We start from the raw sequence: 27,825 nt of genomic DNA on the forward strand, positions 1-27,825 counted from the left end.
ACTAGCCGCGAAAGCATGATAACCGATGTAAAAGTCGGTGAAACTATTGCAAATAGTGATTACAACTTAGATCTAAACTGCTAAGAAATTTTAGAATAGATACTTGTGTATCTAAAATACCCGATTTCAGTAAAGTTCAGTTCATAGGACTACGTCAAGAGCTTCAGCTTACAGATTCGGAGGCAAAATTAAACGAAAGACCTGTAGATCAGATGTAGGAAACGTTTTAAAATACGCTTACAAAGATGATTCATACTTACATCCCGTATGAGAATAGACGCCCCCCCCCCCAAATCCTTTTAAGGACAGACGTCCCCCAAATCAGGCTCGCCCAAAGTGGCTTGACAAAGAAACTGAAAAAAGTATTGCTAAAAAGAGACAGGCTTATAATAAATACAAATGCTCAGGTGCACCTAATGACTATCAAAGCTATGTAGTAATACAGGGAGATTTAAAAAAGACAAAGGCAATATGAAATGAATATCGTTGATGAATCCAAAGAAAATCACAATAATTGTATAGTTACATTAGAGATAAAAAGGTTATTAGGAATCACATTAGCCTACTATTATCTGCTGACAGTCAACTTGAATATTCAAATGAAGGAATATGTGATATTTTAAACAACTATTTTAGCTCAGTGTTCGTAAACGAAACACTTCAAAGTGAACTCCAAACTGAAACCTGTGAAAAGTCTGGGGTAAACTTACTACGGTAAATATAACAAAAGAAACAATTAAAAGGTGTATAGAGAAACTCAAAGTTAATAAAACACTAGAGCTTGATGGTTGGCACCCAAGAATGTTAAAACAAATGAAAAATGAGATTGCTGTTCTATTAGAAATTATTTTCAAGAAATCCATCATATCCAGAGATGTCCCAAGAAATTGGAAGCTAGCTAACGTTACTTCCATATTCAAAAAAGATGATAAAAAGAAACCAAATAACTACAGTTCTATAAGCTTGACTTCAATCGTAGGAAAATTATGGAAAGTATCACGAGAGATTCTATTGAACATCATTTAGAAAGTAACTGTTTGATAAATGATAGCCAGCATGGTTTCAGACGGAAACGTTCTTGCGTGACTAACTTAATCGAATTCTACAAAACAGTTATCTCCAATTATGACAAAAGAAACAATATAGATTTAATATAGCTAGATTTTGCCAAACCTTTTGATACCGTCCCCCATGAAAGACTACTTACTAAATTAGCTTCATACGGAATAAGTGGTAGCCTATTAAGCTGGACCAGTAATTGGTTGAATGATCGAAAACAGAGTGTTTTAAATGGAAAAACTTCTGAATGGAAAAATGTTACAAGTGGAGTTCCTCAGGGTTCCGTTCTTGGGCCACTTCTATTCATAGTATATATAAATTATATAGACTACGGACTAAAATCTACTGTTTTCAAATTTGCTGATGATACAAAAATGTGCGGAATGGCAAATGATCACTTAAACCAATTAGATATTCAAGAAGATTTAGATAAATTACAGCAATGGTCTGAAAAGTGGCTAATGAAATTTAACACAAATAAATGCAAGGTAATGCCCATAGGTAAAAATAACAGTAAGTACGATTGCAAGTTATTTGGAAATTCGTTAACAAAAGTGAATAGTGAAAAGGTTCCCGGCGTAATTATCAGTAACGATCTAAAATCATCTAAGCAGTGTATTTTAGCCTCTGAGAAAGCAAATAAGATTCTAGGACTGATTGCTCGATCTTCTGACTTCAAAATTCCAGCTCTCATTAACAACCTATATAAATTGTTAGTTCGTCCATATTTGTAATATGCTGTTTCTGCATGGTCACCGAATTTCATTAAAGACATTGACAGATTGGAAAAAGTACAACGGCGAGCCTCAAAACTGATTCCAAATATCAAATATAAATCATACGAAAATCGACTAAAACATATGAACCTGTTTTCCCTAAACAAGCGAAGACTCAGAAGTGACTTGATACAGGTTTTTAAGATTTTAAAGGGAATTAACAACATCAACAGTGACAACATTTTGACGTTGAGAATCCGGCAAAAAAGTAATGGTCTCAAACTGTCCGGAAATATATTCAATTTGGAAGTGGGTAGAAACAACTTCACCAACCGTGTAGTTAATGAATGGAATAAACTCCCTGCAGAGGCAGTGCAATGGAGTTCAGATCGAAGCTTTAAGATTCGTTTGGGTAAGCAACTAAGCAAGATGCTGTAATGCCAACCATTTATTTTATATTATTTGTTTGTTATTATTTGTATGTTTATCGTTTGCTTGATTTTCATCTATCAATAGTTACATGTCTATTATTATTTACTATTTACCTGTTTGTTTACTATTTAACTATACATATGCATTTATTTATTTATTTCATTTATTATTTATATTATTATATTTTTTATTTATTCATTTATCATTATTATGATTTTTCGCATCCGAACTAGTTATGGACCAAAAGGTCTCCTGTCGGCCTCTGGCTCCTCTTTTGTAATCCTTTGTTAAGAGAGATAGGTAGATAGATAGATAGATAGATAGAGAGAGAGATAGAGAGAGAGGGAGAGAGCGAGAGCGAGCGGGCGAGAGAGAGAGAGAGAGAGAGAGAGAGAGAGAGAGAGAGAGAGAGAGAGGAGCAGTCCTGGGTACCCAGAACAAGAGAACCTTGTCCAGAAAAAAGGCAAGCAAAACACCCAAAGATTACAATTTTAGACCCATAAGATGAACTATGAACAGAATATAATATATATATATATATATATATATATATATATATATATATGTATATATATATATGTATATATATGTATATATATATATGTATATATATGTATATATATGTATATATATGTATATATATATATATATATATATATATATATATATATATCACAACAAAGTTATGTCGTAGCACATTTGTAAAATAATACTGATGACCCACTTTCGGAGAAGAATAAGCGAAGATATAGAGGTCTGTATATTTCGATCACTTACTGTGATCCTCTCCAGCAGATATGAATTACAGAGTAGAGGACAGTGTGTATTTATACTAAAACAGTGAGGTAAGCTAGAAGGGACGGGGGCTCAGGTCACTAGTCCGGCGTGCATGTGTGGATCGTGGTGGCTCAGGTCACGTGCCCGGCGTTGTGTGGACCTTGGTGTCTTTTGCCCACCGTTAGTGTAGATAACATTTTATTTATAGCAAAAGAGGAAATACAATCTGGTGACCATTGACCATAGGACATGTTATAATTTGGAAAATTGTTTATTAGGGAGGATTCTATCATTTTTCTTCTGAAACTACATATCTGCTGAAGAGGATCACAGTAAGTGATCGAAATATACAGATCTCTATATCTTCGCTTATTCTTCTCCGAAAGTGGGTCATCAGTATTATATATATATATAATATGTATATGTGTATATGTATATGTGTGTGTGTGTATATATATATATATATATATATATATATATATATATGAAGGTGGAAAAAGAAGTCACGGGTCTGAGCCACCAAGATCCACACATGCACGCCGGACTAGTGACCTGAGCCCTCGTCCCTTCTAGCTTACCTCACTGTTTTAGTATAAATACACACATTCTCTACTCTGTAATTCATATCTGCTGAAGAGGATCACAGTAAGTGATCGAAATATACAGATCTCTATATCTTCGCTTATTCTTCTCCGAAAGTGGGTCATCAGTATTATATATATATATATATATATATATATATATAGATATATATATATATATATATATATATATATATATATATGAAGGTGGAAAAAGAAGTCACGGGTCTAGTTCTGAGTTCCTGAGTTTTTTCCTGACCGGTTTCGCTCTATGCTTCTGAAGAAGCATAGAGCGAAACCGGTCAGGAATAAACTCAGGATCTCGGAACTAGACCCGTGACTTCTTTTTCCACCTTCATGAACTTGTCACAATGTACCAGTATATATATATATATATATACATATATATATATATATATATACATCAATATATATATATATATATATATACATTTATATATATATATATATAATTATATATATATATATATATATATATATATATATATATATATATATATGCTGGTACATTGTGACAAGTTCATGAAGGTGGAAAAAGAAGTCACGGGTCTAGTTCCGAGATCCTGAGTTTATTCACTACCCTTGCACCACCCTATCCATGTAAAGATTGAACAGCCAGGGCGACATAACACATCCCTGACGCAGTCCCACCTTCACCTCAAACCACTCACTCTCTCCATTTCTAATCCTAACACAAGCTCTACTACTCTCGTAAAAACTCTTGCCTGCTCTTAACAGCTTTCCTCCTATCTCATATATCTGCAGTACCTCCCACAGTGCCTTCCTGTCTACCCTGTTGTAAGCCTTTTCCAGATCCATATATATATATATATATTGCAGAAACCACAGGGAAATTAAAGTCGGAATACTGAACGTTTTCGTCTATTACGACATCCTCAGAGTACAAGAAAAAATAGAACACAATATTTATACAGAAGAAAACTGGGAGAGGTTATAGCCACATAAAACCTTCGGTCATTATACATACATACACATTCAATTACACATGGAAATGTTAATGGTAATAAAATAAAAAAAATACATACACATTCATATACACATGGAAATAAGAATGGTAATAGTAACACACCGAAAGCCGAAAGGTCCATAGGATATTTGGTACGATTAGGAAACTTGGTACTGCTTTACTATCCTATGATTATAAAATTGTTTAGTTAAACCAAAACACAAGTTAATATTATAATCAAATTGTACAAAAAAAAAACAGAACACAATATTTAACAGAAATAAGAAAACTGGAAAGGTTATAGCCACATAAAACCTTCGGACGTTATACATACATACACACTCATATACACATAGAAATATTAATGGTAACAGTAAATGAAAAAATACATACACATACAAAATACACATGGAAATAATAATGGTAATAGTAAAACAAACAAACAAAAATAAATAAATGATTTTTTTTTTTTTACAAAAGAACAAAACCATATGGCCGAAAGGTCCACAGGACATTTGGTACAATTAGGAAATTTGGTACTGTTTTACTATCCTATTAATTATAAAATTGTCTAGTTTAAATAAACCTAAACTCAAGTTAATATTATTGTCAAATCTGTTTTATGAAACAGGATTCAATGATGTTCCTATATAAAGCTGAATTACAATCAACAATTTTCTTAATGTTGTGGTTTGTGTCCCTAACATGGACAAAACCCCCACTGGACATTTGGCCCGTCCTTATACTGTACCTGTGTTGTTTCATCCTAATATTTAATTCTTTACCTGTTTGGCCAATATAACAGGAGCTACAGTTTTTACAGGGAATACTATAAACACATCCTACATTATTACAAGGGGAATTTTTAATAAGGAGTTCTTTGATGGGACTGTTTTTGAAAATAACATTAATACTAAAGGATACGAGGAAGTCTCACAAGATTATCATGAAAGAGAATAACTAAAAGATTTTTCTTACAAAAGTATTGAAATAAGACTTCCTGGCCCTATGTTGTGCTTTATCTATAACATATTTTGGATATTTCAAACCCAATGCAATGTCATATATTTTTCCTATTTCTTGGTCTAAAAATTCTGGACTACAAATTCTAAAAGCTCTTAAAGACATGGATGAAAAAACAGAAACCTTAGTATTAATATGATGTGTAGAATAGAAATGAACATATGACAAAACATTGGTTGGTTTCCTAAAAATGTCAAACCTAAAACATCTTTTCTAATAATAGAAACATCTAAAAATGGCAATTTGTTATCTTGTTCTACCTCAATTTTAAATTTAATTGAAGGCACTAAGTCATTTGATTTGATAAGAAAATTGTCCAAATTAATATCAGTAGGCCAAATACATAAAATGTCATCGACATATCGATACCAGATGACTTTACGGGGGAGAATATAAGGTAACAATTCCCTTTCAAAGAACTCCATATACAAATTGCTTAAAACTGGGGATAAGGGGTTTCCCATAGCCATACCAAATTTTTTAACATAAAGTTCACCATTAAAAACAAATTTAGAGTTAACTACACAAAGTTTAATCAAATTGATAATAATGTCTACAGGTAAGGGTAAGTTAAGTGAATGAAGTTCTTTTCTTAGAAATTCAAGCAAATAAAAATCAGGAACACGTGTAAAGAATTAACATCAAAACTAACTTGAAATCATAAGTAAGGTCTAGACTATTAAGTTTGCTGATTAAATCTTCGTTGTTCTTAATGTGAGAATGAGAAATGGATCCAACAAGGGGGCTCAGAATGGACACTAGCCATTTAGATAATTTATAAGAAATGGAGCCAGTAGAGCTGATTATAGGCCTAATAGGATGATCAGGTTTATGGGTTTTAATCAACCCCTACATATATGGTAAGGAGGGTGACAAAGTAGAAAACTGTTTAATGAGTAAGTCATTCCCTTTAAAAAACTTTAAGATTCTTATTAAATTCTGCATTAACTGACTCAAGTGGATCCTTGTGGAGCTTAGAATACGTGACTTCATCATTGAACACGTCTTTCACTTTGTCAACATAATTAGCTTTGTTCAAAATAACCAAACAATTACTTTTGTCTGCTTTAGTGATATGTAAATCTTTATCATTTTTCAATTCTTTGAAAGCAAGTGAGAAACGTCTGGGACAATTCGGGATGCTAGGTGTTGTTAGTGAACTGTATACGAGTTCTTTGCAAATATTAAGATCTTGTACAGGAACATCACCATATCTTTCTAAATTACAAAAACCTTTTGCTACATCCACATAATCAATATGTTGGTTAGCAAAGCTGAGACCATAACCTAAAGCACACATCATATCACTACTTCAAGGTTTGTCTGATAGATTGATCATGAGATTAGTAAGTTTCTTTTTAAGTTTATGGCTAAGTTTCTTGCAAACACTTCTCATCTTACCGTAACAAAAATCAAGAAGTCTAGGTTTCCATGTTTCAGGGATGGCTTGATGGAAACTTTGTCTCGCAGATTTGCAAATCTTGAAGAGTTCTCGAACTTTAAACCTCGTGATGTCTATGTGTTTCTGCAAGATGATTTGATGAAATTCCTCAAATGGTCTATTACACAATTTCAACAATCGATAATTTCCAAGGGACTTCGGTAAGACTTGCTCTTGGAGACAATCCCTTAAAAACTTAAGGCGAAGTTTCATCTTATGTGACTTGATGAGGGAAGAACAGAATGTAGAAACAATGGGAGAAAGTCCAGGAGAATAGACAGCGAAGTCTTCAAGGTGGTGTGTGGTATCCATGTTGCAAAAATAATCACAATAATGTGTGACGAAAAGATATTGCAGAAACCACAGAGAAATTAAAGTCGGAATACTGAACGTTTTCGTCTATAACGACATCCTCAGAGTACAAGAAAGAAAAAATAGAACACAATATTTATACAGAAGTAAGAAAACTGGGAGAGGTTATAGCCACATAAAACCTTCGGACATTATACATACATACACATTCAATTACACATGGAAATGTTAATGGTAATAATAAAATAAAAAATACATACACATTCATATACACATGGAAATAAGAATGGTAATAGTAAAAAAAAAACAAAAAAAAAACATGTGGCCGAAAGGTCCATAGGACATTTGGTACAATTAGGGAACTTGGTACTGCTTTACTCTCCTATGATTATAAAATTGTTTAGTTAAACCACAACACAAGTTAATATTATAATCAAATTGAAAAAAAAAAAAAAAAAAAAAAAAAAATTAACAGAAATAAGAAAACTGGAAAGGTTATAGCCACATAAAACCTTCGGACGTTATACATACATACACACTCATATACACATAGAAATATTAATGGTAACAGTAAATTAAACAAAAATACACATGGGAATAATAATGGTAATAGTAAAACAAAAAAATAAATTTAAAAAAAATTACAAAAGAACAAAACCATGTGGCCGAAAGGTCCACAGGGCATTTGGTACAATTAGGAAATTTGGTACTGTTTAAATATCCTATTAATTATAAAATTGTCTAGTTTAAATAAACCTAAACTCAAGTTAATATTATTATCAAAACTGTTCTTTATGAAACAGGATTCAATGATGTTCCTATATAAAGCTGAATTACAATCAACAATTTTCTTAACATAGTCCCAATGTTGTGGTTTGTCCCTCTAACATGGACAAAAACCCCACTGGACTCCAAAACTCCCACTGGATCCCACTCTCCCAGTGTTCTTACTTCTGTATAAATATTGTGTTCTATTTTTTCTTTCTTGTACTCTGAGGATGTCGTAATAGACGAAAACGTTCAATATTCCGACTTTAATTTCCCTGTGGTTTCTGCAATATTTTGTCACGCGTTGTGATTATTTTTGCAATATATATATATATATGTGTGTATTTACCTAGTTGTATTTACCTAGTTGTATTTTACGGGAAGGGGAGCTATGCTCGTGTGGTCCCGTCTTCATATCTCATTTTATCTAAACTATTTTTAAATTCATGTATTGTTTTTGCACACACCACTTTCTCATCTAACTTGTTCCAACTGTCTATTACTCTGTGAGGAAAGCTGTTCTTTTTCAAATCTCTTCTATAGCTGTCTTTTTTTATTTTCTTTCCGTGTCCTCTTGTATTTCTGTCATCCCATTTTATCAGATTCTCTCTATCAGTAATTTCTATGCCTTTCATGATTCTGTAAATAGCTATCAAATCTCCTCTCTCTCTTCTTTGCTCTAGTGTCTGTAGTTTAAGTTTTTGTAGTCTCTCTTCATATGATAGTTTTGAGAGTGTTGGTGCCAATTTTGTAATTGCTCTTTGTATTCTTTCAAGTTTTTTTATACATTTTTTGTACATGGTGACCATATCGTTGCTGCATATTCCAATCTTGGTCTTATCAGGGTGATTAGGATTTTCCTCACCATTTCTTCATCCAGGTATGTAAATGCCACTTTTTGTGTGTGTGTGTGTGTGTGTGTGTGTGTGTGTGTGTGTGTGTGTGTGTGTGTGTATGTGAATAATTCGCTAATGGACAGCGACATCAATCATACAATCTCCATGACCGTCGCGCAGAGGATTCGAACCACTGCCTATAGACCCAAGAGAGTCCACAGCACCCGCCTTTGACCACTCGACCACAGACGATCTGAGTGGTCAAAGGCTGGTGCTGTGGACTCTCTGGGGTCAAGAGGCGGAGGTTCGAATCCTCTGAGTGACGGTCATGGATTGTATTATATATATATATATATATATATACATATATATGTATATATATATATATATATATATATATATATATATATATACATATGCAGAATGACTAAAAACACATGTCATCCAATTTTTTTATTGGTAACCAGAAAGGAAATCAGAAAAAAAACTAATTCCCAAGTGCTCCCGTTTTATTCACATCATCAGGGGAATATAAATGAAAATAGTAGTACAATAAGGTTTATAAGACAAGAGACTAAACACTTGGAAAAGAGATGGCAATGCACAAATGATCACAAATAAAAAATAATAAATCTCAGAGAAGAGCACAAATCACCGAATTACTTTTCGTCACTTATAACTTGATTACAAATTTTGTTGATGATAAATTTATCTAATTTATAAATGCCACTACTGATATTAAGATTAGAGCCTTCAGAATATTTTGCAATACTACTTTCTATAATGTTTCCTTTGACAAATGAATTACAAGAAAAAATAGAGGGAACATTAGTCCAATTAATACAATGATTGAAATCTTTCATGTGAACAAAAAGAGCATTGGATTTTTGTGCTGTTTTAACACTATATTTGTATTGTTTAATTCTGGTTGATAGTTCTTTGCCTGTTTGTCCAATGCAATACTTTTCACAATCTCTGCAGGGTATTTTGTACATGCAGCCATCTGAATCAACTGGTGAATTCTTAATTCTTAATTTCTTAAATGTACATGGGTTATTAAAAGCTACTTTAATATTCCAAAGTTTTAAGTAGATAAGGAAGTTGTCACTGAAGAAGGGGTGGGGGCTGAAAGAAATAATGTTAACAATTTTCTCAGACTAATGAATTAGGATGCTACATAATCGACACAACTACAAGGTTATCACTAGGCTACTGACACTACAAGCTTCGCGAGGTTTGTCTAGGATAACCTTACTACTACACTTGCTCAACGGCTACTACCTCTATCAAACAACTAGAACTGGGGACGGCTACAACTAGACTGCAGCTGGGACAATTGCAGCCTGGGGCGCAGTTAGAACTACACTGGGGACAGCTACAACTAAACTGAACTATGGGTCAACAGCAACTGAATTAGGGTGCAACTAAAACTAAAACTGTAATAAGAGTCAAACACAACTGGCTAAACTCCCACCACCCCGGTGCTGTCCTGTGAACTACTAAAACAGGACGCATGGTGGGAGTAACTTCTTGTTGAGTCATGGTTCCTCTAGTGAGACATTTCACTGCAGGTATTTGAGTATTCCAGTCCCAAATACTGTATGATACTCCTTTAACCCGTATTCTTCGCATTAAAAAGAACTTGTCGAGAATATAGTAACCAGAATCCAAGTCACCGGCGATACTTAACACCGGATGGGGGAGGAGGGGGAGGATTCCTGCGTAAGGCCGAACGAGGAGGTGAAGCAATTGGTTCAATTTGCGGTTCTTCGTTCTGGCTCTCGTGTCATAAAGGCTAGCCGCCCCCACCCTTTCCGTTGGCCAACGTTACCACTCCAAGGTCACTCAGACGATTCGATGGAGAACGAAGTCGTGGTGGTGACAATGTAGGGATATGGCCGGTTAGGATGTGTTTTAGCTCCGGCAGCTTCAGTTAACTTCTAGCTCAGTGTGTTGACTGACCCATGTGGTTCTCTCTGTCTCCTCCTCCTCCTCCAGTGTGGGTCATTATGTGTCGTTTGAGATAATCCTTTCATAAAAAACCTGCATCACACAAGTCACACTTGAAGGGCTTCTCTCCAGTGTGGGTCACCATGTGCTGTTTGAGACCATTCTTTCGTGAGAAAGCCGCATCACACAGGTCACACTTGAAGGGCTTCTCTCCAGTGTGAGTCATCATGTGTCGTTCGAGATTATTCTTTTGTGAGAAAGCCGCATCACACAGGTCACATTCGAAGGGCTTGTCTCCAGTGTGGGTCATCACGTGTCGTTTGAGATCACCCTTTCGTGAGAAAACTGCATTGCACAGGTCACACTTAAAAGGTTTCTTTCCAGTGTGGGTCTTTACGTGTTGTTTGAGAGCACCTTTTCCCGGGAAGCCTTTATCACACAGGCCACATTGGAAAGGCTTTTCTCCAGTGTGGGTCATCATGTGTCGCTTGAGGACATCCTTTACTGAGAAAGCTTTATCACACTGGCCACATTGGAAAGGCTTCTCTCCAGTGTGGGTCATCATGTGTCTCTTGAAAGAGCTAGTTTGTGTCAAAACTGCATCACACAAGTTACATTTGAAGGGGTTCTCTCGAGTGTGGGTCATGATGTGTAGTTTGAGACCATTCTTTAGTGAGAAAGCCGCATCACACAGATCACACTTGAAGGGCTTCTCTCCAGTGTGGGTCATTATGTGATGTTTGAGATAACTCTTTCCTGTGAAAGCTGCATCACACAGGTCACATTTGAAAGGCTTCTCTCCAGTATGGGTCATTATGTGTCGCTTGACATCATCCTTTCGTGAGAAAGCCACATCACACAGGTCACACTTGAAGGGCTTATCTCCAGTGTGGGTCATCACGTGTCGTTTGAGATGACCTTTTTGTGAGAAAGCCGCATCACACAGGTAACATTGGAAAGGCTTCTCTCCAGTGTGGGTCATTATGTGTTGTTTGAGAGCATTCTCTCTTGGAAAACCTGTATCACACACGCCACATTGGAAAGGTTTCTCTATAGTGTGGGTCATCATGTGATATTAAATGCTTGTTAGATAGGTGTGACGCAGACACCACACCAAATTTTCTTTATTATATGACGAATATACGTAACCTTTGGATAACCTTTTCCATAAAAAAATTGATATTTACCCTTGTCCTGAAAGAAAACATATACTAAATTATTGGTGACGTTTCTGAGCCAGGTACTGATATAAAATTGGTATTATTTTTATCATTTCTCTCTTTCTGCGATTGTAAATATTTATTGCTTTTCTTTTTGTTCTTTTTAACATTCCCTCTGGATATCCAAGTTTGTCAAAGGTTTTCATAATGTAATCAAATTCGCCTTCTAGGTATTCATTACTACAGATTCTTAGTGCCCTGAGAAAAAATCCTATTACTATACCACTCTTTGTCCTATCATCATGTGCGGAGAAGTAATGTACTAAATCCTCTTTGTTTGGTTCCTTTCTGTATACTGAGAAAGTTACAGTTTTTCCCACTCGTCGTATTAACGTATCTAGGAAGGGCAATTGTCCGTTTTGTTCCTCTTCTACGGTGAACTGAATATCGCTGTTGACCGCGTTAAGCACTCTCACTTTATTATTTACATTGGTGTTTTCGGGGATGATTGCGAGGACGTCGTCTACATATCTAAACCAGTGTGACCCCCTACCATTGATTCTGATAAAGCTTTCTTGTTCTAATAACTCCATAGAGAGGCCATCACTGCACTTAAAGGACTACCCATAGCAAGACCTCTATGTTGTTCATATTCGTCACCATTAAAAGTAAACACACCAAAATTTACGCATAAATCTATAAATTCTATATAATCTTGTTTTCTTATGGGTAGGTCAGTATCATTCATATCTTGGAGGGTTTATCAATTTAGCTAAACAAACTAGTATTTTAATTCTAAAACACGCCAGAAAAACGACCTTTCCCAAGTGCCCGAAAAGGTAATTAGATTTAGTACATAAACTTCAATTGCAGTTCTACATACACTCTCTGAAGAAGTTCTACGCGAACGAAAAGTTAGTGTGTTTAGGGTTCCGAGCTGTCCCCTGTGTTTATGTTCTCCATCATCCAAATAATTTGTCTAAAATACTTATTAATATTTATATAATATATTTATATATATATATATATATAATATTTATATATATATAAATATATATATATATATATATATATATATATATTTGATATAAGAAATGAAAGTGAAAAATGTGTTTGGGTGATGCTGGAAATACAGTCATCCAGTTTCTGATCTACGCGGCAGGGCCCTTTGGTCATAAGTTTGTATTTGTGGTCGGTTAATTGCGAAGCTAAAATATCAAAATTCCCATCGATCAAATGATATGAAAACTTACGGATTTGAAAGACCCAATCAACTCACATCTTGGATTTATTCTTCAACAACACTGCTGAATACATTTGTGTAGTTATATTTACTGTAACAAATTATAAGTAACAATGGCGTTTACTCCACACAATCTTGTACAGTGCTAAAGTAAATAGAACTATATCTCATGACGTGCGTCAGAACTTTAAAGACCTCAGCAGGACTTGGTTAACTTTACTGAATGCAAATATATTCTACCTTACTCCGGTAGCTTCACTGACCTACGAGGATTATGCATAACCAAATTTCATATGTATGGGTACTTCCTTCTGTACAGCATTACACTGTATATGAACATCAGAAGAATAAGGGCCTTATCAAACTATCTAAATATCTTAACTATTATTTGAACATAATCAGTCATTCACATTAATAATACTCATAATATAAATTAATATCATACATACACACACACAAACATGTGATAAATCATTTTATGAATAACGAGTATTATTTGGAGTTACTTGACTGCTCAGGACAGCAGAACCTCACAAGTGGCAACGACAGTAATTGGGCACTTTAACTCTTCTCCAACATGGAACTTAATTCAGAATGATCACAACTTGTTATAGAATACTATTTTTTGTCACACACTTAGTTACACACTTGGTCATACACTTAGTCACACAGTTACACACTGGCAGATTTAATATATAGGAGTCATTTCTTCAAAAGCTCTTCCAGCAGCGAATAATTATCATACCTTGATTTAGTACCGGCGATACTTGATACTTGATGGGGCGAGGGGATTCCTGCATAAAGCCGAACGAGGAGGTGAGGCAATTGGTTCAATTTGCGGTTCTTCGTTCTGGCTCTCGTGTCGTAGAGTCTAGCCGCCCCTACCCATTCCGTTGGCCAACATTCCCACTCCAAGCTCACTCAGACAATTAGAGCGCAGAACAAACTCGTGGAGGTGATAATGTAGTGATATGGCCGGTTAAGATGTGTCCCATCTCCGACAGCTTCCGTTAACTTCTAGCTCAGTGTGTCGACTGACTCATTGGTTCTCTCCTTCTCCTCCTCCTCTAGTGTGGGTCATTATGTGTTGTTTGAGATGACTCTTTTGTGAGAAAGCCGCATCACACAGGTCACATTTCAAGGGCTTCTGTCCAGTGTGGGTCACCATGTGTCGTTCGAGATTATTCTTTCTTGAGAAAGCCGCATCACACAGGTCACATTTAAAGGGCTTTTCTCCAGTGTGGGTCATCATGTGTAGTTTGAGATCATTCTTTCGTGAGAAACCCGAATCACACAGGTCACATTTGAAGGGCTTCTCTCCAGTGTGGGTCATCATGTGCGCTTTGAGATAAACCTTTCGTGAGAAAACTGCATCGCACAGGTCACACTTAAAAGGCTTCTCTCCAGGGTGGGACTTTACGTGTTGTTTAAGAGCACCTTTTCCCGGGAAGCCTTTATCACACAGGCCACATTGGAAAGGCTTTTCTCCGGTGTGGGTCATCGCGTGATATGTGAGAACACTCTTTCGTGAGAAAGCTGCATCACACAGGCCACATTGGAAAGGCTTTTCTCCAGTGTGGGTCATCATGTGTCTCTTGAAAGAGCTATTTTGCGACAAAACTACATCACACACGTCACACTTCAAGGGCTTCTCTCCAGTGTGGGTCCTCGCGTGTAGTTTGAGACTATTCTTTTGTGAGAAAGCCGCATCACACTGATCACACTTGAAGGGCTTCTCTCCAGTGTGGGTCATTATGTGTTGTTTGAGATGACCCTTTTGTGAGAAAGCTGCATCGCACAGGTCACACTTGAAAGGCTTCTCTCCAGTATGGGTCATTATGTGTCGCTTGACATCGTTCTTTTGTGAGAAAACCGCATCACACAGGTCACACTTGAAGGGCTTATCTCCAGTGTGGGTCATCACGTGTTGTTTGAGATGAACCTTTTGTGAGAAAGCCGCATCACACAGATCACACTTGAAGGGCTTCTCTCCAGTGTGGGTCATTATGTGTTGTTTGAGAGCAGTCTCTCTTGGGAAACCTGTATCACACATGCCACATTGGAAAGGTTTCTCTATAGTGTGGGTCATCATGTGATATCAAATGTCTTGTTAGATAGGTGTGACGCAGACACCACACCAAATTTTCTTTATTATATGACGAATATACGTAACCTTTGGATAACCTTTTCCATAATTTTTTTTTATTTGCCCTTGTCCTGAAAGAAAACATATACTAAGTTCAACATTTAACTTGTTGAGAGCATATGATAGGAGTAACAGGGTCGTATAAAAATATAGTGGGGCATTAACAAAAATGCAGTAAGGGAAGGGAACAAACAATTCGTATTAGGGATGACGCTTGAAAGAAGATGAAAAAAATAAAGGTTGATCAAGTTCAAAAAGTGATGGTGTTGCGCTGAAAAAAAAAACTACAATGGAAGAAGTAGAATCTGCTCTAAAAACTATGAAACGAGGAAAAGCACCTGGGGAAGATGGTATATTGATAGGTCTGTTGAGAGATGCAGGTAAATTAGTTCATACTAAATTAGCTCAGTTGTACACCCAGCGCCTACTTCAAGATAGCGTTCCAGATGCGTGGTGCAATGCTACAGTGATTTTGCTTCATAAAAAAGGAGACCAGAAAGACCTTAGTAACTATCGACCAATTAGCTTGCTATCAAATGTATATAAAATATTCTTCAAGATCCTTACAAATAGACTAAGTCAAGTTTTAGATGGAAACCAACCATCTACGTCGTGGGACCATCCCCCCCCCCCAACCCCAAGAGTTGGGGGCCAAACGGCGGCAAGCAACCCTGGCCACCAGCTCTACGCAGGTGGCACCGATCCCCAAGAGGAGCTACGCCTGCCCTGGGGAGTACTACAATCCTTTTTCTCAACATGCAATGTTATGTTTTTTCTGCACCGAGGGGTGATTTTCCGGCGATTACCCCTCTTCTACTTTTAGCCGGAGATGTAGAGAGCAATCCTGGGCCCACCACAAAATACACATGCCCAACATGCTCTAAACTCATTACTTCGAGCAGACAGACAAAGGGCTTAGTTCAGTGCAATATGTGCAAAAACTGGGCCCACCACACTTGTACAACACTTGCTGACACAAACCAATACACAAACACTTGGACATGTTCTCCCTGCCCTCCAGTAACCCCACTCCCACCTCCCCAACCACAGCCAGCACCCTTACCCACACCCAATTTCCCTTTGCCCTTATCCCCATTCAGTACTCCCTTTCCTTTGTCCCCAATCTCTCCTTTCCCCCCTTTAACCCAGATCCTATACCTTCCCCATGAACACACCAACCTCAACCCCAAACGGCAACATACAATACATACAGAACACACAACATCAACATATTACAACACAACATTGACTGTATCGAACACTTTCTTAAACAACACAACATACGCATTGCAATTATACAAGAAACAAAACTAAGACACTCACACAAAACACCATCATTTCATAATTACACCACCATCAGACAAGACCGGACTGACGGCAGTGGCAGTGGACTCATCACCCTGATCCACCACTCCATCTGTTTTGTGGACACAAGTGCCACAACCAAAATTCTCCTCTCTACCACAGATAACACTACAGAAATCCAATCCATTTGAATCCGCACAGGCAACAAATCAACACTGACAATAGTTAACATGTACATTCCCTCCCAAACATCCCCCACAGTTCCAAACACCTTCAGGCCTCAATTTAGCCATCTAGCCTCAATCCCCAACCTGATCATGGGTGGTGACTTCAACACCAAGTCGTCTGCATGGTATGTCGACAACCCTGACACAGACAGAGGGCTTGATATACAGATTCAGTTTGACTCATTGACTATCATGAACAACACACATAATCATACACATATCCCATACCAAGCCCTCTATAATCCCTCCTCTCCTGATATCACCTTCTGCTCCCCCTGCCTAACCCCAACAACATCATGGAGAGTGGTCGGAACACTTGGTTCTGACCACCTTCCAATCATCATCACCACCAAAACAAGATGCACCCCAGTTGGCCACAGACACACATACACCAATTACAAGAGAGCTATCTGGGAAGCTTTTACTGAAGAGACAGAACAACATTTTGAAACACTTAACAGTACACCAATCACAAACATAAACAATGCTGTGCACACTTTTAATACAATCATACAAAACGCAGACAAGAGATACATCCCTAGAGGCAACAGAAAATCACACAACCCCAACTTCACACCAGAAATCCAAGGCCTCATCAGACAACGAGACACACTTAAACACAATACCCACACACCTATCCCTCAAAACATAGCAGACCAAATACAAACACTAAACACTGTCATTGCCAATAAAATACACGAACAAAAAACACAAAATTGGCAAAACTTTATCAATACACTTCATCACAAAACAAACACCAGCAAATTGTACAAAACACTCAACAGCATTACACTATCCAACAGTAACATAACACGCTCTCACACAGCAATAATCACAACAACAGACAATCTACCATCAAACAGACAACAAGCAAACACACTCATAAATCATTTTCCACAGACAAGCCATCTCACTTCTCACCCTGACGACTGACACACTATTCGATGTAAGAAAGACTTTCCCACAGACTCAGACTATACACCCTTCATAGACAGTCAGACAAAACACATAATACATAATCTCAAGCACTCATCTGCCTGTGGCCCTGATAACATAAGCAACATCCACCTAAAACACATTGGACCACAAGGTATACACGCACTCACAAACATTGCAAACCACAGCTATTCACACAACACTATACCCGACATCTGGAAGCGTGGTAAAATAATCACCATTCCAAAACCGAACAAAGACCCAACAATCCCAACATTGCACCGCCCAATCACACTTCTCTGCACCCCCTCTAAAGTCATTGAACACCTAATACTTAAACTTGTCACACCACATATTCCCCTTCCTGACTCACAACACAGTTTTAGGCCACTACACTCCACAAACACTTCTGATAAACCTCACACAAAGAATTTTAGATGACATCAATTCAGATAGGCCCCACCACAGAACACTTCTTATAACATTAGACATTGGTAAAGCTTTTGATGCTATCCCCCGCAACAACCTAACAAATAAAATATATAACACAGACATGCACAATAACACCAAAAGATGGTTGGCCAATTATCTGGCAGGTAGGAATGCTTATGTGTCATATAATGGCCAATCATCGCACATCAGAAACATTAAGAATGCAGTACCACAGGGCTCAGTTCTATCCCCCACGCTCTTTAATCTATACATGCACGACTTACCCACACCAGACAACTCAGAAATACAAATCTCTTCCTACGCAGACGACATAACAATCACATGCACACATCGTCGTAACACAGACAAAGCTGCAGAAATAATCCAGACATACCTTGATACACTCAACACATGGTTCATCACAAACAGACTCAAAATAGCTCCAATCAAATCTACAGCAACACTTCTCACCAACTGGACAAAAGAACACAAATACATACCTCATCTCTACATCAACAACACTCTAATACCACACACAAACACAACGAAAATTCTTGGTGTAACATACGATACGTCTTTCAAACAACACATCACAAACATAAAAAACAAATACACACCTAGACTTAACACACTTAAGTCAATAACTGGAACAACATTTGGACAAAACAAAGAAACTAATATAACAATATACAAACAATGCATACGCTCAGTGATGAATTATGCGAGTCCTGCATGGGCTCCTAATCTCAGTGAGACACACCACAACACGCTTCAAATCATACAAAACAAAGCCCTAAAAACAATTACAGGCTGCACAAATACAACACCTACAGACCATTTACACCATGAAACAAAAGTCCTCAAAGTCAAGGACCACCTCGACATGAGAGGCACACAAACACTTGCCGCAGCCACCACTAACACATCACACCCACTACACTACATAGCAGAACACCCACACACACAAAGAAACATTTATACAACACCCACACCTTTATCACACACAGATACTCTCTTCTCTTCCTCCACAACCACCAAATACCAGCCTCCAGAAACATATTCATAATCATATCACTCACCGCTCCATTAACACATTGAAAGACAACACACTGATGCATGCTAGACCCCCTGATATCCACCCTTCTCAATCCTCTCTCCCACGAAAGGACAGAGTCCACCTGGCCAGACTGTGGTGCGGCCACCACCCAGCACTTCTAAGCTACCAGAAGAGGCTGGATGACTGCATTGTGAACAGCTGCCCAGGATGTGACACTTCACCCCATACCATACAACACATAATGGAAGACTGCATTATACACAATCATACACGCAAACAACACAACATACACTCTATAAAGGATATGTGGGAAAACCCAGTTTCAGCTGTGGCATTCCTTGGGGAGACGGGACTGCTCGGACAGTCTAGGGAACGACAACAACAACAACAACAGGCAGGCTTTAGGAGCGGATATTCAACTCTAGAACATTTGCAGGCGATTAACCAACTAATTGAAAAAATGACAGAATATAATATACCTCTGTGTTTAGCTTTTGTAAATTATGAGAAGGTCTTTGACTCGGTAAAACAAATAGCAATACGAAACTCGCTATGCAACCAGGGTACAAACGAACAGATCGTATGAGCTTTAGAAAATATTTATGTGAAAGGTACCACTATAATTCGACTACATAAAGATGTAGACAAGTTCAAGATTGAGAAAGGAGTACGGCAAGGCAAGACAATTTCACCCAAAGTATTAACAGCTTGTTTGGAAGATATCTTCAGAAGGTTGAGTTGGGAAAAGAAAGGTTTAAAGATTAATGGCGAATATTTGAACCATCTAAGATTTGCAGATGACATTATTCTTATTTCAGAAAGAGCAAAAGACTTGCATTATATGCTGAGTGATCTAAACAAGCAGTCTCAAAGTAGGTTTAAAAATTAATAAGAGTAAAACCAAAGTAATGTCCAACACAAAAGTTCAAAGTCAAGATATTGTAATTGATGGTGAGAGTCTTGAAGAAGTTGAAGAGTATAATCATTTAGGGCAGATGGTGAGTGACGAATGATCATGATAATGAAATAAAAAGACGCATTACAACTGGTTGGAAAGTGTTTGGTAAGTATAATAAAATCATGAGAGGCTCTCTACCTTTATATTTGAAACGTAGAGTTTACAATCAATGCATTCTGCCAGCAATAATCTACGGGTGTGAGACTTGGAAACTGACGAAGGTGATGGAAACAATACTAAGGACAGCACAGAGGAGAATGGAGTGATCAATGATGGGAATAATGCTGAGACTGAAAGAGAGCAAGTTGGGTGAAAGTGCAGACTAGAGTGAAAGATATTGTGGAGGCTGTGAAAGAGAGGACGTGGAATTGGGCAGGGAAGTTGGTGTGAATGACTGATGAACAATGGAGCAAATCTGTTACTGAGTGGATGCCGCAAGATAGGAAGCATGGAATAGGGAGACCAGACAGAAGTTGGAGAGACGATATCGAGAAGTTTGCAGGAGTAACAGCATCTGGGGTAATTTGAAACTGTGACTAGGTTTATTCGGTGTTGGTACTGCACTGAAGTGGGATGATGGCCTTAACATATATGTGTTAACGTGGTTTTTGTTTGTAAAATTGGGGAAGATTTGTGGAGTCAGGAGTTTTGTGGCTTGTATCATGTACATTTTGTATGCTTAAAGTGTGAAAAAATAGGATTTGTTATTATGGAGTAAAAGGTCAAGAGGCTATAGTAAAAATTTAAAGAAGACAGCTTGAAAGATGTTAGAAAAATACCTTTAAGCATTAATCTGTGCAACAAGTAAGAAAGAATTCAGGCAGACACCATAAATGAATTAAAAACAAAATTTTATCCATGGACCCCGTAAGCATAGATCCAGTCAAGAATAGTACAAATAATCTATTACAATTAAGTAAACACAACCACAAGTGTAACAATTGAGTTTCTGCTGGTAGGTGAGGAAATAAAGCCAGGGAATTAATCACACAGGCAAGGCAGACTTCTCGTAATTAAAGAAATTCTCTGAGACAGGCTGAAATGAATTCAAGAATACTACTGGAACTAAGAGGGAATGGGAAAACAATCTTTACATTTGTAGCCTGGGAGTGAACAAATATGGACTGAACCTTTCTGGAAGGAAGAACAAGACTCAACAAAAGGTGTGATATATAATATATATATATATATATATATATATAAGGATGCGTTATGTTGCCCTGGCTGTTCAACTTATACATGGATGGGGTGGTGCAAGAGGTAAATGCAAGGGTAGTGGGCAAGGGATTGGAGATGGTTAAAGAAAATGGAGAAAAGTGGGAGGTGAGTCAGCTGTTGTTTGCAGACGACACTGCGCTTGTGGCAGGATCGGAGGAGGGATTGAGGAAGTTGGTGGCAGAGTTTGGGAGAGTATGTGATAGAAGAAAGCTGAAGATAAATGTGGGTAAAAGTAAGGTGATGAGATGTATAAGGGGTGAAAGTGGCAGTAGACTGGAAGTGAGCATTAAGGGAGAGCGACTGGAGGAAGTGGATAGTTTTAGATACTTGGGTGCAAATGTGGCAGGGAAAGGTGGAGTGAAAGTGGAGGTAGAATGTAGATTGAGAGAAGCGAGTAAATGCCTTGGTGGATTAAAGAGTGTAATGAGGAATAGACATTTGGGAATGGATGCTAAGAGGAGACTGTATGAAGGAGTGATTGTGCCAACAGCACTGTATGGGGCAGAAACATGGAACATAAGAGAAGAAGAGAGAAGGAGTTTGAATGTGTTTGAAATGAGGTGTCTGAGAAGTATGGTGGGGGTTACTAGGCTAGATAGCGTGAGAAATGAGGAGGTGAGGAGGAGAACAGGGGTGGAAAAGGAGCTGGGAGATAGGGTTGATGAAAGAATATTAGGATGGTTTGGACACATGGAAAGAATGAGTGAAGAAAGACTAGTAAAAGAGGTGTGGAAGGCAGATGTGGAGGGAGTGAACATGAGGGGACGTCCTAGGATGAGGTGGATGGATGGGGTGAAGGGGGCTTTGGGGAAGAGGGGAATGTCTGTTGAGGAAGGACAGGAGAGGACAGAAGACAGGGGTGAATGGAGAATGGTTGTATAGGGATGATGTTGTGATTGTATGAGGTGGAATGGGCGGGTGGATGGGGGGGTGAGGTAGTATGTGTGAGCAAAATTTGACGCAGCCTGAAGGGATTTCTCCCCGTCCTCTCATTTTATGCAATGGGGGGACGGAGAGGGGGGGTCGCCGATTTAATGAAGCGGCCTTGCTGTGGATGTGCTGTGTCTTGCGACACTGCTTCTGACCCAGGGCAGTGGACAAGGTGCAGGGATGACCCCTCTTTCAGGAGGTGCTAAGATAAGAGGGAGGGTGGAGGGGTGTGGAGTGTATTCAGGGATGGAATGGGTGGGAATGATTTTATGCCTTTTCTTTTTGGCTACCCCCCTTGTAAGGGGAAAAAGCCTTGATATATGTATGTATGTATGTATAAATATATATATATATATATATATATATATATATATATATATATATATATTCATATACATATATATATATATATATATATATATATATTCATATATATATGTGTGTACAAACATATATATTATAAAAAATCTATGTACCAAGAGCTTTTTTCCTTCTTACATGGGAGGTAGTCAAGTGAAAGGAGGCATACCTACTTCCACCCATCTCAGTCCCTTGCACCACTCCCATCTCAGCTCCTCATGAATGTTGGGGCATCCCTGCATCCACCAACTGCCCTGGGTTGGGGAGAAAAGAATATTGCCTTGGAGTCTTCCCAGTCAGGCCATAGAGACAGCTAAAACAGGATGGAGTGTGGGACTAGGCATACTACTCTCTGCAACCCCAAATGTGACATTCCTGTTAGAAGTCAAGAAAATTAAAAATAATAATAATAGAATGAAATAAAAAGACAGGACCATGGCTTGGGCAAAGTGGAGATAGAGAAGAGGTATAGCTTACAAACTAGAAATGACTATACAAAATCTGCAGGAGGAACCAAATTTTGCAAGGAGTCTTGTAGATCAATGCAGGGATGAACTGAAAGTTTTACAGATTTATTATTGGTAAATTGAGACACAGGGAAGGATTGAACTCAAGCAGAAATGAATGAAAATTTCCAATCTATCTGGAGAGCAGTTTTACAGGGGAAAGTGTGGTGAGCAAAGATTTGGGTTTGCAAGATATAAATGTAGTGGTGAGGGAAGAGCTCGATCTCTTGGGATCATTCATTGGCTGTGAGAAAAGCATCAAGATCTGATGTGATTTCAAATTGGACACTTTGAGGAGGATGAAGGGAACAACTGATGGACAAGAGGCTTATTATGTATTAACCACTTCAGTATGAGACAAATTTTTGTGCACAGCATTGGCTGTCATATGAACAATGTATCACACTATGTGCATTATAAAATATAAAGTCACTGCTGTATTACTCATTCTCCTTTACTCTAACAATAAACACAGAAAACATGAAAAAACCAGTTCACAGAATCCGGGGTAACTCATGTACAACAAATATATATACTGTATATATATAATCAAAACACCAATGCCGGCATCCTCATGTACAGTACATACTTGTTCCTCATGACACCTTTGTCGGTGCCCATTGTACAGAAGTGGTTAAAACAAGGAATAGTCCTGCATAATTGGAAAAGGGCTTATGTGGTGCCAATTTACAGAGATGGAAGTAAGAGGTACCACTGAACTATAGCCTGGCAACTTTCACCACCACAACAGTGAAATTATGTGAAAGACTGATGAGTACCTTGAAGGGATGAACATTCTGACAGTTGGCTTTAGATTTAGGTCGTGAGTCAATCTTTTCAAGATTCGTAGTACTTGAGAGTGCTGTAAGAGAGGGAGGGCTGAGTGGATTGTGTGTGTGTACCTTGATCTAGGGAGAGCTTTTCACAAAGTACCTCACAATCATCTTATGTGAAAATTTGAGACACCAAAAACCCATCTCCCTCAGCAAGCTTGAAATATGTAAAAGACCAAACAGATTATTTGCCTCATCTAAGGTAATCAGTATTCTAGATTCCTACATTTACCATGAATCAATATAAGAACCCAACAATCAGAATAAATGCCCAACCTCTCCCTCTGAACAAAAGCCTAATGCTAAGCCTTACTTTTGATATGCACATGACCTTCAATCTAGGACAAACTAAACATGCTGGAAACGATGGCAGGTGCAGAATTTGGCAGGCTGAAAGGAGCAATAAACTCTATATTCAAACATCTCATAAGAACTATAACTGCGTATGTATCCACTTCATATTATCCAACAACTTGGAAAAACACATCCTTCAAAATAGAAAAATAAGACAATGCACTAAAGCATCCCCAATAAATTAGCTACACACAGAAACTAAAATCCTATAAATTTCTATACTTCATCTAACTCCCCTATCTATACCAAAGGCTTCTTCCTTTGGAACAAGGATATTATTCCCAAACTGTGGCATGGAGAGGTCTGGTGATGCCTGGGGCCAATTCCTTGATTATATACCCCAAAGCTTCAAGTATAAGGCCTAGTACCAAGAAATATTATGAGAAAGGAAGATATTTCCAATATGTTAACACATTTGAAGTTTCTTTGCTGTCATTAATAGCTTCAGTGTGTTGCTGCAACATCCAATTCCATCTATAGTTAACAATGATTTTAACTTCCCAAGTTTAGGTTAGGTGTTAACCAAAGTTTGTAGAGGGGAGAGGGTGAAGGGTAGTCAATAGGGAAAGTGATGGATAAAAGCAGTACTTTTAGTATCAGAGTAAATACAACTTCAATTAAAAAAAAAAAAAATCACTATTATTCAACTGATAAGGAAACTTAAGTCCTTATTTTCTGCTGGGTTATATGATATTTTTTATGGACAAGTTCTAGATAATATTTTAACCAGATTATCCAATTGCTAATACTCTATAAAGGCTGATGTGTGTGTGTGTGTGTGTGTGTGTGTGTGTGTGTGTGTGTGTGTGTGTGTGTGTGTGTGTGTGTGTGTGTGTGTGTGGTGTGTGTGTGTGTGTGTGTGTGGTGTGTGTGGTGTGTGTGTGTGTGTGTGTGTGTTGGGGTGGGGGTGGGGGGGTTCTGAGGGCAGTTCCCTGCTAGGATTCTTGCAGCGTGGCAAGACTGTGGTATAGCCCCAAGGCCGTAGAGATAAGTTGTGAATAAGGTTAGGTTAGGCTAGAATATGTAGCAAATTCAACCTTTGTTGTTGTTGTTTTCTAAAAATGGCCAAATATTCCATAGCTGGAGTAATCATTTTGGCATGCCCTCATACTGGGTATCATTGACACAAATAAAACACTCCTCTCAACCATGTACATTACAAAATATAACAAGAATGAATACTTAAAGTAGCCCTTATAAAATCACACCTTCAAAATACGCAGTATTGACACAATGTTTGAGAAGACTTCCAGCAAATATGTGGTCACATCTCGTTTTTACTTGTTGGGATATTGCTCAATTGTATTAAACTAGTCAATTTTTACATTCGTACTACCTCGCCAATACCTTTCTGGACAGTCACAATGACTAGGATATACGGCGTTTAACTATATTGATAATATTGGGAATATTCCTACTCACATCTACAGGGGTAATTTATAATGGAAAATAAGGAGTCAACACGAGACTAAGTACTACCTCCAAGATTAAAGTGGACACACTACGAGTTTGAACGTAATCTCCTGCGACGAACAACCTCACCTATTCATACTTTTATCAAATAATTACCGTTTGTCGCCAGGCCATCGATCTGTGGCATCTACTTGGTAATGACAAGGTTAATGAAAGCATACCAGGTAACGTGTCCTACATCTTGACTGTCCTCCCAATCCAGTTTTTCTACAATTTGGTAAATACTTCCTTATGCGGTACCCCTGAAGCTTCAGTTTCGCACGCACCTTTCATTTGAATTTTTCTGAGTTAAAGTTACTACTTCAGCCGGGTTAGCTTGTGTACAGAACGATATGCCTACGTGAATCATCTCGACTGTGCTTTTCAGTGGGTGCATGCATACTTTCTTTTTCTACGCCTAACAACCTGATTTTACTAGAATCCTGTTACCTCTCGCTAGTCTCAGTCACAACGAAACACTTATTATTGTTATACTTGAGCTGTGGCCACTAACAAGCTAAACATAAAGAATGTAACCACTACCGATCCGGGGACAGCTAGACGTCCAATGTGGCGGACTAACGTCAAGTCGCGTCGTATGATCACGTCGGTGAAACCCTTCTATACCCAAACACGTCTCTCAAAATTAATATAGGACGACTTCAGTGAAGTATACAACTATCTTATAGGGTACACTAAATTTTTGTTGCGCATTTCCTTCTTAGTATAAAAATAAAATCGTAACATTAACAAGGAATGATGAACTGTTAGGGTACATATATAATAACTTACATTTCTTTAGGACAGACGTCCCCCAAATCAAGCTCGCCTAAAGTGGCTCGACAAAGAAACTGAAAAAAGTATTGCTAAAAAGAGACAGGCTTATAAGAAATATAAGTGACCGGGTGCATCTAATGACTATGAAAGTTATGTATCAATACAGAGAGATTTAAAAAAGATAATAAGAAAAAGAAAACAATACGAAATGAACATCGCTGATAAATCCAAAGAGAATCCCAAAGAATTCTATAGTTACATTAGAGATAAAAAGGTTGTTAGGAACCACATTGGTCCACTATCATCTGCTGACGGTCAACTTGAATATTCAAATGAAGGAATGTGTAATATCTTAAACAATTATTTTAGCTCGGTATTCGTAAACGAAACACCTCAAAGTGAATTCCAAAATGAAACCTGTGAAAAGTCTAGGGTAAACTTACTCACTACGGTAAATATAACAAAAGAAAAAATTAAAAGGTGTATAGACAAACTCAAAGTTAATCGAACACCAGGGCCTGACGGTTGGCATCCAAGAATCTTAAAGGAAATGAAAAATGAGATTGTTGTTCCATTAGAAATTATTTTCAAGAAATCCATCATATCCGGAGATGTCCCAAGAGAATGGAAGCTAGCTAACGTTACTCCCATATTAAAAAAAGGTGACAAAAAGAAACCAAATAACTATAGGCCTATAAGTTTGACTTCAATCGTAGGAAAAATAATGGAAACTATCATCAGAGATGCTATCGAACATCATTTAGAAAGTAACCGTTTGATAAATGATAGCCAGCCTGGTTTCAGACGGAAACGTTCTCTTACTCGAATTCTACAACACAGTTATCTCAAATTATGACAAAAGAAACAATATAGATTTAATATATCTAGACTTTGCAAAAGCTTTTGATACCGTCCCACACGAAAGACTAATTACTAAATTAGCTTTACACGGAATAAGTGGTAGCCTATTAAATTGGACTAGTAATTGGTTGAATGGTCGAAAACAGAGAGTTGTTTTAAATGGAAAAACTTCTGGATGGAAAAATGT

The 27,825-nt window shown here is 37.6% G+C and overlaps 1 protein-coding gene across 2 annotated transcripts; it reads right to left on the reverse strand.

Moving 5' to 3' along the window:
• Window positions 1-9,443: 9,443 nt before the first annotated feature.
• On the reverse strand, window positions 9,444-26,593 carry LOC143031342 (uncharacterized). 2 transcript variants are annotated; one of them, XM_076195045.1, is made up of 2 exons: window positions 26,544-26,593; window positions 9,444-12,077 (listed from the first exon to the last, which is right to left on the reverse strand). In XM_076195045.1, exon 2 carries the CDS (start codon window positions 11,950-11,952, stop codon window positions 10,966-10,968), a length of 987 nt encoding a protein of 328 aa, XP_076051160.1. In that variant the 5' UTR covers window positions 11,953-12,077; window positions 26,544-26,593; the 3' UTR covers window positions 9,444-10,965. The 2 variants fall into 2 exon arrangements, with proteins under 2 accessions (XP_076051160.1, XP_076051159.1); XM_076195044.1 differs by lacking the exon at window positions 9,444-12,077 and adding an exon at window positions 13,145-15,503 and having other exon boundaries at window positions 26,544-26,584.
• Between the last annotated feature and the right edge of the window lie 1,232 nt (window positions 26,594-27,825).

Source organism: Oratosquilla oratoria, chromosome 12, assembly GCF_046742065.1.
Source record: "Oratosquilla oratoria isolate Oo_2021 chromosome 12, ASM4674206v1, whole genome shotgun sequence".
Lineage (NCBI taxonomy): Eukaryota > Metazoa > Arthropoda > Malacostraca > Stomatopoda > Squillidae > Oratosquilla > Oratosquilla oratoria.